The 15,457-nt window shown below is 42.2% G+C and overlaps 3 protein-coding genes across 4 annotated transcripts; 2 read left to right on the top strand and 1 right to left on the bottom strand.

Annotated features, from left to right (window-relative positions):
- Positions 1–668: 668 nt before the first annotated feature.
- Positions 669–3,876, bottom strand: metap1d (methionyl aminopeptidase type 1D (mitochondrial); the record flags this gene model as incomplete). Its single annotated transcript, XM_083889529.1, has 10 exons — positions 669–851; positions 967–1,045; positions 1,131–1,178; positions 1,332–1,429; positions 1,504–1,667; positions 1,776–1,818; positions 2,122–2,270; positions 2,363–2,512; positions 2,744–2,892; positions 3,837–3,876. 10 exons carry the CDS (start codon positions 3,874–3,876, stop codon positions 764–766), a joined length of 1,008 nt encoding a protein of 335 aa, XP_083745655.1. The 3' UTR covers positions 669–763.
- A 1,437-nt stretch (positions 3,877–5,313) lies between these two features.
- On the top strand, positions 5,314–6,252 carry izumo1 (izumo sperm-oocyte fusion 1; the record flags this gene model as incomplete). Its single annotated transcript, XM_083889528.1, has 1 exon — positions 5,314–6,252. The coding sequence occupies one exon, from the start codon at positions 5,314–5,316 to the stop codon at positions 6,250–6,252; it is 939 nt and encodes a 312-aa protein (XP_083745654.1).
- A 1,547-nt stretch (positions 6,253–7,799) lies between these two features.
- On the top strand, positions 7,800–14,626 carry LOC310927104 (electrogenic aspartate/glutamate antiporter SLC25A12, mitochondrial-like). 2 transcript variants are annotated; one of them, XM_083889357.1, is made up of 19 exons: positions 7,800–7,818; positions 8,506–8,559; positions 10,193–10,338; positions 10,535–10,650; positions 10,742–10,881; positions 10,964–11,110; positions 11,450–11,588; positions 11,720–11,813; positions 11,960–12,044; positions 12,162–12,243; positions 12,340–12,498; positions 12,581–12,633; positions 12,761–12,841; positions 13,172–13,312; positions 13,404–13,542; positions 13,709–13,867; positions 13,959–14,049; positions 14,157–14,372; positions 14,488–14,626. In XM_083889357.1, the coding sequence occupies exons 1-18, from the start codon at positions 7,807–7,809 to the stop codon at positions 14,368–14,370; spliced, it is 2,052 nt and encodes a 683-aa protein (XP_083745483.1). In that variant the 5' UTR covers positions 7,800–7,806; the 3' UTR covers positions 14,371–14,372; positions 14,488–14,626. The 2 variants fall into 2 exon arrangements, with proteins under 2 accessions (XP_083745483.1, XP_083745482.1); XM_083889356.1 differs by lacking the exon at positions 14,488–14,626 and having other exon boundaries at positions 14,157–14,400.
- Positions 14,627–15,457: the final 831 nt, after the last annotated feature.

Raw genomic sequence — 15,457 nt, 5'->3', positions numbered from 1 at the left:
GATCGTTCGAGAGACTTGTGTGCGATTCGCCGATTCCTTGTTCTCTCATAAATTGTCTTTATTAAATGCACCTGTTGAGTAAAGAGGAAAAGTCTGTGATGATGTTATGCCTGGAATTTATAACCCTGAACAGCACCGTTGGTATCTTCTGCAGGCCTTATTTATTTTTTTATTTTTTTAATGAACATGTTATTAAGTAGATTTTAAACATTGATTAATTCTCCTGATTAAAAGTCATCAAGTGACAGTCGTGTCCATTTCTCCCCATGTTAGAGAACAACATACAAAATGTAGGTGATTACTGTAGATCCTGCTGTGCTGCTGCCTGTCACAGGGATTGTGAACTGACAACAATGGGGGGTTCAATTGAATAAAGCAGGTGCTGCCATCTACTGGATACATTTGATTATACATTGTGGCGTTTCACAAAGGAGGAAGAGGAAGAATTCCGCTAAACTCATAAGTGGAATAATCACAAGGGCTGCATCAAATGTCTTAAGAACATAACACACCATAAATGCAGCAGTTATGAGACGGATGTTGCAGGTTATTGAAGCATTTAATGATAATGACTTTCCATAGATGGATAAGATTCTAAAGGATTTCACACACAAATGTTGTTTTTTCATTGAGAATTTTACTGAAATAGCATAAAAAGTGATGTTTTGAATATGTCCGTTTGCACCTTCACGCTCTTGCAGCAGTGTGTCATTTTCAGACCAACAGATTCCTGACAGCTGATGTAAGGTTCAAGTCTCCGGTTTCAGGTCACGTCGCTTTCCTCTGGCAGTTTGGTGAGAATGTCCACTCCGTCAGACGTGATGACCACCGTGTGTTCAAACTGAGCTGACCTGCATGGATGTCGATGTAGAAAAATGCTTTATTTTCAACACATTTTCAATATAAATTTTAGATTTTAATGTAAAATAATACATAATACAATACATAATGCACGGCCGTTTTTACCTTTTATCATCCACGGACACAGCAGTCCACTTGTCCTTCAGGATCCTGAACTCTACAGAGCCTTCCATCAGTATGGGCTCTGTGGTATGACAGGCAACATCAAATCCATGCTCACACACAACAGCTTGTTTATGTGCATGCAAAGATTAGCGACTGTAACTTGCCTATCGTGAAAGCCATCCCTTCATCCATGGTCATGTCGCTGTCATTAGCTGAAAATAAGCAGAAGATTATGGAATTACTTGATTGTTTTTATTGTTGTTTTCCTTCGTTGTGTGCCTTCCATGTCTAGATCTACCTTGTTGAGTTCAAGACATATTTCCCAGCGAGAACAATAGCGTCTTTATCTTTGAATCTGAACTTACCGTGGTGCCAGATCTCGGGATGGCAGTGAAAGACGGAGCCTATTCCATGCCCGATGAAATATGGAGACACTTGGAAACCACTGGAACGGGCTACTTCACTACCAGAACAGAACATAGTGGTCAAAAAGTGAAAAAATATGTATGAATATTGTGTGTATGTGTGTGTGTGTACCTAATTGTGTTTCCTATAACACAAAGCGGTGCACCTGGCTTGCAGGCAGCGATGGCCTCATCTCTGCAACGCCTTGCGGTCTCCACCAATCGCTGCCCAGCTTCATCCACCTGGCCAACCAAGAAGGTTTCTGAGGTGTCACCATGGTAACCTTCCAGATAAACCTGGGAGAAATAGGAGAAACGTTGGGACCAGTGTTGCTCTGATTGACCCTGTGTCCTAGGGTGTTTTTTTTTCTTTTTGTTGGTGTTTCATTTGAAATGTCAACTTACAGTCACATCGATGTTGATGATATCTCCATCTTGAAGTTGTCGGCTGCAGGACACACATGGATTAATATATGTAGTGTACTGTAAACAGAGAATCTTTGTTATTGTTAATCATTTACCACTACTGCGTTATGATACAGAATTATACATAATATCTAATAATATTATGTATAATTCTAATAATATAATAATATACTAGAATATCATGGAAGGAAGAATTTAATCTCACTAAGGGCTGAACAATTGATTGCTTTCAAATCAAAAACACAATTTGCAGTTAGCAAATCGCAAATGGCTGCGGCAGAATTGTACAATATGTTGTGATATTGTGTATATTTTGGATTTTTACCTGTCAGGTATGCCATGACAGACCACATTGTTCACAGACGTACAGACCGACTTGGGGAACCCCCCGTATCTGAGAGGGGACGGGTAGGCGTTGTGTTTGATTGTCTCCTGGTGCACAACGAAGTCTATTTCATCTGTCGTCACGCCGACCTGCAAGTCACAGGTTATTACTGTTGTGTCCTAGTTGCTTTTCATGACGTGGAAAGACAAATTATGCACGACTGTCGTGGTTACGCGCTTACTTTCAGGCTGCGTGCAGCGAGTAGCAGCACATGTCGGGCAAGCTGACATGCTCTCGCTAGGCCGTCGATTTGCTCTTGGTTTATGATCTCGATGTAGTCTGGCCACTCTGGAACCACCCTGGTGCCCACGTAGTCTGGTCGCACAATGTGCTACAGTCAGGGAGGAGGGGACAGAAAGTATGAATACTGTCATACTGTTGTTCCTAGGTTGTGATTATGTCACAACTGAAGTTCCTACATTGCACCCTCTGCATCTTCTGCACCTCTAATGAAGCTGGAAGAGACATTTTGACAGCCTGACACCTCTGACACATTTTAAAACATGGTTCTATCGTTAACATGTTCTTGTTCCACCAACATTCGGAACATTCGGCTATTTACCTTAGGCACTGCAAGCGCAGGTCTGACAGTAGCTGGGCGAACTACATTGTGGGAACTTTTCCACTTCCTCCAGAAGAAGCAGCGATGTTGGTGACACAGTGGAGCCGTGGGAAGACCAACACAAACTCTGTGCAGGAAACCACCAAGTGCTGGAGAACCAGAGAGCAGCACAGTGAGGAGGAGAAAACTTTATCATTTTTCAAATCTGTATGAAAGGCAAATTGCTTAGGCTGCAAAATGAATTGTCAACTATTTTGATGATCAATTAGTCAATTTTCTTGAATGCACCAATGTTCTGGTTAGGCCTGTCACAATAACAAATTTTGCAGGGCGATAAATTGTCCCAGAAATGATCGCGATAAACGATAATATTGGCGTTCTGAGACTATTTTCATCTAATACAATGATAATGGCATAATAATGCAGGTACAACTTTTCAAAGATCAATAAACTTTTATTTCCAAAGAATATTTAACACTGGGACTGTAAGACATTTTAAATATTCACAATAAATGAACAAAGCAACCAAATAGCAGTCCCAAAAGAGATGCCCTTTTTCATCAACTACACAACAATATTTGCCATAAGATTTGTATTTTTTAAATGCCAGTTTATGAGTGACGTGCATTGCCTAATGTATAATGCAACCAAATAAACAAACACAGATCAATGTAACTGTATTACTAATGTAATAATGTAACTGAGGAAAACTGGACAATGAGGAATATAAACAGTGTTAGTGTGCAGGTTGTTAAAGATAGAAAGGTGCAGAGATTTGTATATATTTGACAAAGAGTCAGTGAACGTTACATTGCGGCTGGCAGGAAGGATATTCTGTAACAGGTGGAACGGTTCGGTTCAGTACAGTACAGGTACGTATTTTATTGCGTTTACGTCAGGAGTAAGTACCAAAATAACCGGCCTCAATGACATTAGTCTGTTTGAGAAGTCGCTCCAATGTCTGTCCACTGTTACCGTGTCTGTCATGTCATTCTTTTTCGTGCGAATAGTCGAGCGACGCAAGCCGCTGCTATTTTTCGCGTCATTATTGAAGTTTAAAAAGAGTTATTTTTGGTTTTGGAGCAAAACCTACCTGAGCTTGTTGAAAGCCCAGCAGAACAGTGCGCCGCCATTTGTGGTTCTTCTTTGTGATTTGATCCGCGGCAGGCAGCCAGCTTATAGGCGCATTAGTGCCACCTACCGGACTGGAGTGTGAAACAAATCTGTCATCCATGTCATGAATGTCTTCCTGAGTGGAGGACCTTATACATACAGCTTTCAGCTCAAGTTTGGTATTTACTACGAGAGAATGGTTTCATGTTAAATGTTCATTTTTACTTTATCCTCTATGAGATTAACTGATTGTTGAACAGTTTGGAACAGGGGCGCCCACATTTTTTCCCTTGGAGGACCAAAATTAAAAATTGATAGTGGTCCTCTGGTTCGAAAACGAACGTGAAAACACTATAACATATTGTACATAAAATATTAAATTGTATTGTATTTAGATGCAAGCAAGTGCTGGGATCTCATTTTCCTGAAGTAAATATTATTTTTATTATAATTTTTTCTACAGAATGCACAAGAATTCACTGCTTACGTTCCGCCTTCCAATAAAAGATCCATTGCAATGTTAGTGCGCAACAGTGACATACATTAATACTGGTGTTAGCATTTTAGAGGTCTGTGAATTGAACTGACGACTGACTTGAGGCCTTTAACCCTTCAAGGTACTACGCACCACAAAAAAAAAAGGAAAAATTATTTCTTTGCATTTTTTATTATTTTATTTTATTTACTTATGATAACAATACCGACAATCAATATATATATATATATATGTATATATATATATATTTTTTTAAATTAGACCCTACAGTATTTCAGATACAGGCCTCTACCTGTTCATAATAAAACTGGTTTGCATAATTCATAAAGTACAACATTCAGAGCAAGTCACATTAAGTGTAAGTGAGTTCAGCTTGATGCATTTTTCAATGAGAAATAGTGACTTAAAGTGTGGTCGACCGAATGATTGAGTAGTACCAGGGTTCATTTATTTTTAGTAATTACTTTTCAGGAGCATTGCTGTCACGCAAGAAAGAGCAGCATAAACAGTAATATTATTATTCCACTGTGTGAATACAGTCACTATTGTGACTACAGACTTTAATGACAAGTCATTATTCAAGTTCCAGTTTGCAATTCCTTAATCACATTTCAACACGGTTTTAATAATAACAATAATGGTAACATGATGATGTAAGCTTTGATGTCTATGATGTTGTGATATATGTACATTTGCAGCCAAACTGAGAACTTAACTGTGGACGACGGCAGCGTTTCACCTCTCAGTGTACAGCCTGCTGGAAATAGTTGCAGAAGAACTAGATGCCAGTGCTTTCTTACGGGCACACAGAAGCACCAGCACACAGCAGATAGTTCAAGTGGACTGAAAACAATTTATCAATCGACTACAGAGGGTGATAATAAAAAAAAATAAAATAAAAAAACAACACTGCACACAGCCAGAGTGACTCATCTCGGTGTGCTCGAGGTTCAGGGTGCAGATGCTGCTGCTATGGTTGTCCCTTCTCTGCTGTTTACCTGGTGCCAACGCCTGTCTGCAGTGTGACCACAAGGTCAGGCGCTTACATGAAGATTTAAGCCTGACTGCTCCCAGTCAGCAAAACCAGATTGAAATACAAGCCATTAATGAAAACGCTTATGCAAGATACAAAGAGAGCAGCAGGGAACGAGGGGGAGTAATTGATCTCACTACTCTGTACAGAGCCAGAACAGAGTATGAGAATGAATTTAATCGATTTCTCAAAGCCAACCGCCATGACAGTCGACAAGTCATTCAGATCGTGGAAACGGGCCGGAGGATCTTAGAAAGACATTTGGATTCCTTCATCCGTGATCGACTGTGCCCCAACAGGTGTGGGCTTCTGCGGAGAAGAGTACTCAATTGTGACACTTGCCGCTATAACATCTACACCTGTGGGTCTCCTACTGGCCAGCAGGACTGTGGTGAGACCTCAGTGCAGGCTGAGGAGGGAGACCAGGCAGTGTTGGACTGTTTTCTTCCATGGCATCCTCTTCTTTTGGGAAAACCAAAGTACCACTACTCCTGGGCCCCAGGAGAGCTGGGAAATAAAACGCTGAATGAGAGTGACTTCAGAGCCTTGGTGGTGACAGATGACTCACATGTGGTCTTAAACCAGTTGCAAGTGAATGAGCAAGGAACCTACCGCTGCTCTCTGAAGGCCCAGAATGGAAACACCTTCTACCAAGTTACTTTCCTGCTCACTGTCACCCCTGCGCCGAATGAAACTGACCGACACGTTGCCACTCTGCCCGCTCTGCCACATGCACAAGATATACCATCTAACCTGATGGAGAACCTGCTGATGTTTGTCATCCTCATGATCACTTTTCTGGGTGTACTAGGGAGCATATGCCTCACATGTATCCTTGCAATGAACAGATCAGAGGAGGAACTGTGAATGATGTAGATCACATGTGTCAAACTCAAGGCCCGGGGGCCAGATGTGGCCCACCACATCATTTTATGTGGCCTGCGAGTGATTAATTGGTCTTAAAAATCTGTGTTAAAATAGGTCTCTGCTGCTTTAAGGCGTGTGTTGACCATAAACTACATTTCCCACAATGCATGGCGATTGTGTTACCCGCAAAGTGACGGCACCGCCACCAGATCGCAGTGTATCATTGTATATGCATCATGCGACGAGTGAAATTGAATAAGTAATAAATACAGAAAGTTATTTAGCAATATGTTACAGAGTAGTTACCTATGGGTTATTTTACATTAGGTTACATTTATTCTGTATGACAGTTACACCTGGCCAGATTTAAAGGTCCAGTGTGTAAAAGAACTGTGGCATTTATTAGATTATTAGACTCTTAGATTATTAGACTGCAGATTGATTGGACTCTACTCATTCCTCCACTACCCAAGTGCATCGGGGAACTACAGTGGCTTTCGCATACCAACAAAAGTGTGGTTCTTCTTCATTTCTGTGGTGAGATTCTGCTAGAAATGCACTTTTTGCCTCGATTGTCTGCTTGGGCTATAAAAGAGACAATGAAGTCGATGGTAACCATAGAAACTTGCCTGAGGTTATGTGCGTGATCCACTCATGTACAAGTGAGAACTCAAAAGAATTCAAGGACTGGATTGGATAGAGGGAGAGCTCCTGGTGAAAATTGTTGCCACTGAAATCGAATATAAGACGGATGTATGGAATGTTAGACTGAGGCAGACCCTTGTTTAGTTTAGTGAGTATAATTAAGCGGGCATGTGCACACATGCAGCAATGCCAAAGTAGCGCTACACAGGTTCAGGTCACACACACCATCAAAGCACATTTTTGCGATTATTGCAATAACATTGTGAATTACAATAATTACAATAAATAATAGATAATGTTCCCATGTCTACTGTTCATGCACCCAAAATATGTTTATGGTTTCATATCAGTGCAAGAAAAAAAGCTCATACATGTGTGTCATCTGTTTATATTCAGTCTATGGTGCAATCGCTACATTTGTCGACGAACAGGTTTAACATTGAGTATGAGTTTCTTTATGTGTAGGCTCACTAACATTAAGGTGTGTTCAAGTCAGCGAGGCCTTAGAGCTGAAGGTAGGGCCCTTTATGAGCCCTTTTGAGAACTTAATATGGCCACTCTATAAATGGAAATTTCTGCAGGCTTTACCCTGAACGAATTACCTACAGTAAGGTAAGGACGTGCAGGTAATAAACTAATCCACAACCAACATAGTAGACAAATAGACAAAGGATATGCTTCTTTCAGCCCTTGCAGGTAGACGCGTAGAAGGTGACATCACCAAAGTCCGCAGGGGCTGAGTAGTACTCAGTAGGGTTTAAGGGGGCTTTGGGAGCGAGCCAGAAAGAGGCTGCGCGCTCACGTCCTCGCCTCACCATCAGACCTGAAAGTCCACGACAAGGAAGGAAGGAGAAGGAAGAGGGCGTGCTCTGCGCCCGGCTCGCTCACTCTGTGTGACGTCAAGCCAGCATGGCGGTCAAGGTGACTCCCTCTTCGCATCTCTGCGATACCAAAACATCTACTTTAACATGTCTGCATGCTCCGTGTCCGATTTTGTTTTTTTTACGCGAGGACGATCGAGGCGAGATTCCGCGGCTCTGTCTCGGCGAGCGGCGGCGGCGTCCTCTGAGGCTGTAGCATCCCTGAGCTAGCCGCAGTCCCACGGTCGCTGCTGGCCTTGAAGGCATCCACACAACCTCACAGTTAGCGGTGTAATGCTAAACAGAACAGCTGTGTGGCCGTGGGATAATAAACACAGCGATAACACGAGCCGAACCTCTTTATCTTCAGACGCTTTCTCTCGTTATCGCGCATCCTACAGTTGGTTAAAGCTAACGCGTCCTTGTCACGGTTTGTCTCCTCGTATGACTTGTGTGTGTTGGCTAGCAAACCACTCAGTGGAAACGTTACTTTAAGCTTGTGCACCGTTAGTTCGTTGGCTGGTATTTGCTATAGCTAACTGCTAACCTGACTGCATTGTTTACTAGCACGTATCGGGGTTGTTTTTGGGCGTGTGTGTGAGTACTTTTCCTGGGTTGTGTTTCTCCTTCACAGCAGTGGTCATCTCAAGGAGACACTAACCCTCTCTAACAACTTTCTGTTTTGCTTCATGTAATGTACTATGCCTTCGCTTTGACTGATAATAGTATTTTATTGTGCATATTTTAGGTGCAATCTACTAAACGTGGGGACCCAAGTGAGCTGAAAAGCATCTTCCAGAGGGTAAGATCAGACAAAATTATTATTATTATTATTATAGTATATGTTAGTAACAGTGACATCCGAGGAGGAGCTCAGATTGTCCCGAGACTTTTGCCTGGTGAAAAGGGCTTGAAAAGTGGAGTCATGGGGTTTAAATTAAAGCATTAGCCACACAGTTAAAGATCCAGGCATCACGGACTGCTGCTGCTGTATTAAAGAACAAACCTATGCAGCAAAAGCATTCAGAGTCAGGCTGAACCATTTTTGAATATATATCTCATTGTGATTATTTTGACAGACATTGTGACTGAGATATGATTTGTGATGTTAGAGGTAATGGTCATATTTTTACATCATTATTCTCATTTTCATTCGTAAAACATTATCACTGTACGATATTTGTGCAAAATCAAAATTAAATTCTGAATATCAATGGTAAACAACTAATCGATTATTAATTAATTAATCTTCAACTATTTTGATAATCGATCATTTGGTTTGAGTGGATTTTTTTTGTCTTTTCTTTGCTCGGTACAACAAAGAAAGCATTACATTTGAATCATTTTAGTCTGTGGAGAAAACAAGACATTTGAGAATAACATTAGCCCTAATTTAATGTATAGGTGGATTCATATAGAGGCAGACGGATGAAATATTCTCTATTCTATTCTATTCATGCCAAAACATTAAGGGGTGTTGCTCAGCTTGGTTGCTTAGACCTTTTAACATGCACACCAAGGATTCAATCTGGCGTGGAGCACAAGCAAGGGTCTATTTGCTTTGGCACCTAAAGGATCAGATCAGATCTTTCTCACACTGTCAGTATCTAGTCAATATTTGAATCACAGTTATGACTGCAGCATGACCAGGAGTTGTCATGAATGACCTTGGTTAACCCTCACCTTTCTCCAGTGTCTTCTGCATGATAAGTGTGTGACGGGCCGGGTGTCATGTGGACCTGCTGTGGTCAGTCTGCTGACAAGCACAGGTCAGATAGCTCATGATATTGGCGTAAGGCCACAACTGCAAGAGCAATGACCTCGATTGCTCAGGTGCTGCGTGGGCCAACAACCTGATATAAATACTCTCTTTTTGCCATTACATTTGGACACTTAAGCAGCAGTAGTAGAAGTAATAATAATAATAATAATGATAATAATTATTAAAAAGGAGAGACGACAAGGACAAATAATGGACAAACCTGACAAATAAGTTGAGGGTCTTGGTTAAATATTTGTATATGAACTGGTTGGGTGTTGAAGGATAAATACTGCACTTGTGACCTTGATGTGGTAACAGCACATACATGCATAATAACAACAGCTACACCTTCAAGCAGGCTTTATGCCAACAGAAAGTGCATGTTTGTATTATGTTCACAGCTCGTGACAGCAGTCTTTGACTAATAACAAAGGGCCCACTGTATACAGCGTAGTCCTGCTGACTTCACTCAAAAAGCCATGCAGTTGTCATGCTCCATACATGCCTGTGAACACTGACCGACCCGGCACTGTGAGTGAGGGGTTAACAAAGCTGTGAGAGGCTAATGTAAAGCCATGCTGTTGAGAGGGATTAACTTCTGCTCCTGTTGATATTTGGGCGTCTGTGGAGGTGGAGGTGTCCTGCTAATGTTTATCTGCGTGCCCTCTTGCAGCATGCCAGTGTTGTGGACAAGGATGGAGAGAGGTTCATGACCCCAGGAGACTTTGTCCAAAAGTATCTAGGACTACACGCGCAGATCCACCACAACCCCAAAACTGTACAGCTCATCGCTGCTGTGGCTGACACCACAAAGGATGGGTATGTCCGTGAAGTCACTCGTACACACTTGACCAATGTATGATCAGTCCTTTTCCGGGATAGTCTTCAAGACGACACAAAAACATATTCAAGTATAAGTTGCATGGTGAAGTAGTACTGAATGACCCTTCCTTAATTTCAACTTTCATCATGTGTTCATATATATATGTATGTCTTTGTTTCCTCACGTCGGCAGGCTGATCTCTTTCCAGGAGTTTCTCGCATTTGAATCGGTGCTGTGTGCGCCTGACGCACTCTTCATTGTAGCTTTCCAGCTGTTTGACAAGAACGGAACTGGAAACGTTTCTTTTGGTAAGTGCCTTTTCATTTTACATGCTGCTTTAGACAAAGAAGGAATTTGCCTCGAGTGAAGGCTTGTTTTGACTGTGAATTTCTTCTGCAGAAAATGTGCGCGACATTTTCAGCCAGACCACTGTGCACCACCATATTCCCTTCAACTGGGACTGCGAGTTCATTCGTCTGCACTTTGGGCATGACTGCAAGAAATTCCTCAGCTACCTTGAGTTCACTCAGTTCCTGCAGGTATGCAGATTGGGCACACACACACGCACAGGCGCTCAGTTTGGACTCACTTTTAACCTTGTGGTGTCGTCTTTTTACTTAGGAGCTACAGTTGGAGCATGCACGCCAGGCATTTGCCCAGAAGGACAAGGAGAAGAATGGCGTCATCTCTGCCATGGACTTCAGTGACATTATGGCCACCATCAGACACCACATGCTCACACCGTTCGTGGAGGAAAATCTCGTCTCAGTGAGTTTTTGTGTTATAACCATTAATCAGGGTTGAACACTTTTCTTCTACCTTATACAAAAACTTATTATAAGATCAAGATGGAGACCCGATTTTCTGGCTGGCGTGACGCGTAAAGTAATAAAATTACTTCTTAAGGAAAATTATGAGGAGGTTATTTCTGACTTTCTTAAGGCATCATTTAACATGCACAAAAAGTTTACCCTGAAAGGACTATGTACATTACATTCAACTTGTTTTTAACTTTATTCTCTATTCTGTATTAAATTTGTACCGTATATAGAAACCAAATATCATCATGTCCCTCTAATACAATGCCTTTCTCTTTCTCCCCCCCAGGCTGCAGGTGGCAGCACATCTCACATGGTCAGTTTTTCCTACTTTAATGCGTTTAACTCCCTCCTGAACAACATGGAGCTGATCCGTAAGATCTACAGCACGCTGGCGGGCACGCGGAACGAGACCCTCGTGACCAAAGGTGCAGATTGTGGCATTTCTACATTTGTTGTCTCTTTGACTTTTCAGCTCGTATGGTCACATGGTTGTGAGAAATGTCCACGTTGTTGCTGTTAATTTTTTTAATCCATTTTCCTCCAATCTCTCTTGAAGAGGAGTTTGTTCATGCTGCCAACAAGTTTGGTCAAATCACTCCTATGGAAATTGATATCCTGTACCAGCTGTCAGGCCTGCACTCTCCATCTGGGTAAGACATGAACTCTGCTACTCGTTTTAAGGCCCAAGACACTGCCCTGAATCAAAGTTCATAGTTCTCGTCAGTTGTGACCAGAACTTTTTTTTTACCGTGGCACTTTGCTGAACCTGACTGCCTGGAATCGATAACTGTTTTAGGCGCCTGAACCTCACTGACATTGAGAGGATAGCTCCATTAGAGGAAGGATCTCTACCACACCACATGGTTGAAAGTCAAAAACAGGTGGGATGCTTTAAAATTCGTCTTTAAAATGTCCTTTTAAAAAATCGAAACAATTTGATAATACCTTGTATTATTATCTACCTCTCTTTTCTCTCTTTTTAAAAAAAATGTTATTAGGCCCATGGTGACGGTTCCAGGTCTGCGTTGGTCCAAATTGCTGAGTCCGGCTATAGGTTCTTTTTGGGCTCCATCGCTGGAGGTGAGTTGGCCCTGTGACCTGAGACCTGAGACAGACCAGACACCAGCACTTACAGAACTGTATTTCGTCTGACTTTGTGTGTGTGTGTTTCCAAAGCCACGGGAGCGACAGCGGTGTATCCCATTGACTTGGTGAAGACTCGCATGCAGAATCAGAGGTCCACAGGATCCTTTGTTGGGGAGCTGATGTACAAGAACAGCTTTGACTGTGCCAAGAAGGTTCTTCGCTACGAAGGATTCTTCGGTTTCTACAGAGGTAGGCTGTGTTTGGAAGGCAGAGCTCGTTTGCTCAACTATTACATTAGTACAGTCACCTTAACCATTACACTGCTTTACAGGTCTGGTTCCTCAGATTATAGGTGTGGCACCTGAGAAGGCTATAAAGCTCACAGTGAGTACGGCCTCGCACAGTTAGTTTTCCACTGTGTGCACACACTTATCATGTTGTATTTGTTGATTGTTTTTTTTGGAATTACTCTGAATTGTCTTAGGTCTGATGCCTGCTCTTTGTGCCACAGGTAAATGACTTTGTAAGAGACAAGTTCACAGACAAAGACAACTCCATTCCTTTACTCGCTGAGATTCTGGCAGGTGGCTGTGTAAGTACAAGGTCCTCAACATGTTTTTTTGTGAATGAATGAATTAGAAAATAAATCCTCTAAGGTAAATACAGAGCAGATTTCTTAATCTCCAATACAGTTTATGTTTCTGATAACCTTGTTGTTCATTCACCCTTACACACATGAGACCAGTGCTGCCAACCTAAGTCCAAGGAAATATGAGTAAATGATTGATAAGGATTTTTTTATTTCTTACCTTACAATATACTGAGCTGTGATGAGGAAAGTCAAATGGGAAATACGGGATGCAGGAGAAGTTTTGTGTATGTATGTATTTTCATGAACAAGCTCTTTGTCTCCCTTTTTCAGGCTGGAGGCTCTCAGGTGATCTTTACCAACCCTCTGGAGATTGTGAAGATTCGCCTGCAGGTGGCAGGTGAGATCACAACCGGACCTCGAGTCAGCGCACTCAGCGTGCTCCGTGACCTGGGCTTTTTCGGCCTCTACAAGGTGCTGTATCTTTTCTTACTGTACCAGTCATTCATGCACAGTCGTCTTTGTTGCCCGACTATTAACATCCACCTCTCCGTTGTTTGTCCAGGGTGCTAAAGCGTGTTTCATGAGAGACATCCCGTTCTCAGCCATCTATTTCCCTGCGTATGCCCACATCAAGACCCTGTTTGCAGATGACCAGGGCCGCCTAGGAGCTCTGCAGCTTCTCACAGCTGGAGCGATTGCAGGTACCTTTAGAATTGTGACCCGGCACAGCTGAGTCGGTGCTCATTTAGAACACAATCCAATCAATCAATCACAGCTCCCTTTGACACGTATAACTATATATAACTATTTTAAAAAGGTTGTAAGTAGAAGCATCTATTCTAACTTTCTCCCAACTCCATCTCCCAGGTATCCCTGCTGCCTCTCTGGTAACGCCCGCTGATGTCATCAAGACCCGTCTGCAAGTAGCAGCCAGGGCAGGACAGACCACTTACACTGGAGTCATCGATTGTTTCAGGAAGATAATGAGAGAGGAAGGATTCAGAGCTTTGTGGAAGGGAGCTGGAGGTGTGTGTCTGTGCACATCAACACAGCGTCAGTGTCAGATCGTTGTTTCATGTTGACCACACTGAAATGTGTGCTTTTTTTCCCCCTCCAGCCCGTATGTGCCGGTCTTCTCCTCAGTTTGGTGTGACTCTGGTTACTTATGAGCTATTGCAGAGGTGGTTCTATGTCGACTTTGGAGGACAGTAAGTTTGAGCTGGCCTTATTTAAGGCTTATTACCTCATAGCAAAAACAAAAAAAAAAAAAAGAGCTTAAAACGTTAATTTCCTCTACCTTCTCCCTTCTTTGCAGCCGTCCAGCAGGATCTGATCCCACACCCAAGTCTCGCATCCCCGAGCTTCCACCCATCCACGCAGACCACGTCGGAGGCTACCGCCTGGCCGCGGCCACCTTTGCCGGGGTGGAGACCAAGTTTGGCCTCCACCTCCCCAAATTCAAATCCTCCGGCGTGGTTTCCATTCATCACGCAGAGCCAGCCACTAGCAAGCCAGTGCAGGCTCCATAAAGGTCTGGCAGCTCCACATCACTTTGCCATCTCTCTATTGTCCTTTACCAGGAGCCAGACACTTGGATACACAAACAGAGCAAACACAGTTAACATACTCTCTCCACCCACAAACAGGGGGCCATTAACAAACGACACCAGCCTGTTCCTCCATACAGGCTGAAGGTGTGCTCCACGGGACCAGAGCGTTGACTGTTGTATCTCGAGTGGCTGCTCATCATCCTTTTGTCTTCTTTCAAATATTTGTTCAAAAAAAGAATGACCGACACCTTCTCTCTCATGAGTATCTGATATAATTTACATTTTGTTTTCCTACTCCGTTTTGAGTTGGACTTCTCCTGTTGGGCTGCAGGCATGAAAAAACATTAGCTTAGCAAGGTGTTGGAGCATCACTCTGGATTTAGTCCTCAGACAGGTTATGTACTGTACATGTTGTGTAACTGCAGTGAAGGAAATGTTATCGGACAAAGATAACGGTAACATTGAGTCAACATCCTTCTACGGTAACTGTAACGTTACGGCAATGTGGGGCTTATTGGTCCTAGTTTCTGAGAATCACTCTTACTGATGTACAAAACATTTCAATCTAGTGTTTTCTTGATGAAACAAAGATCACAGGCAGATAATTAGGTATTAATAAATTTAATGTATCTCAAAGTAATCATTGTATTTTATTGAAATAAATCATCCGTGTGGATTTGATTTTACCAACGTGTCGAGAGTTTTATTCCAATGGGAAAGTGCAACCATCCGGAACAGGTTAAAATGCAGTAGTTATTCTCTGCAGAATACTGACAGTTATGTCGTGTTATATCAAACATAGCTACAGTGCATTTGTAGCTCATTTGAAACAGAAGCAGATTTTTTTTTACAAGCCTACTGAGGTTGGACCAATGCATCATGAAGAAACAAAAAAAAATGGGCGGAGAAAGAAAATCAAGGAAATCAAAATTTTAAGCCTCAGCTTTACAACGTAATTTAAATAACTTTTATTTATTTTTGAATCCTCTTACAGAGGACATGTCAAAACCGGTTTATACTACGTAAGACAGGTACAGGCGTGTAAAACAAATGTTTGGTACAGAAA

This window comes from Microchirus variegatus, assembly GCF_963457635.1.
Source record: "Microchirus variegatus genome assembly, chromosome: 5".
Lineage (NCBI taxonomy): Eukaryota > Metazoa > Chordata > Actinopteri > Pleuronectiformes > Soleidae > Microchirus > Microchirus variegatus.
This window is presented reverse-complemented; position numbering and strand designations above follow the sequence as displayed.

Coding starts and splice junctions, on each gene's coding strand:
- LOC310927104 (XM_083889357.1), top strand. Junction 10,882..10,963: donor AGTTCACTCAGTTCCTGCAG/GTATGCAGATTG, acceptor CTTTTTACTTAG/GAGCTACAGTTGGAGCATGC. Junction 13,868..13,958: donor TTTGTGGAAGGGAGCTGGAG/GTGTGTGTCTGT, acceptor TTCCCCCTCCAG/CCCGTATGTGCCGGTCTTCT.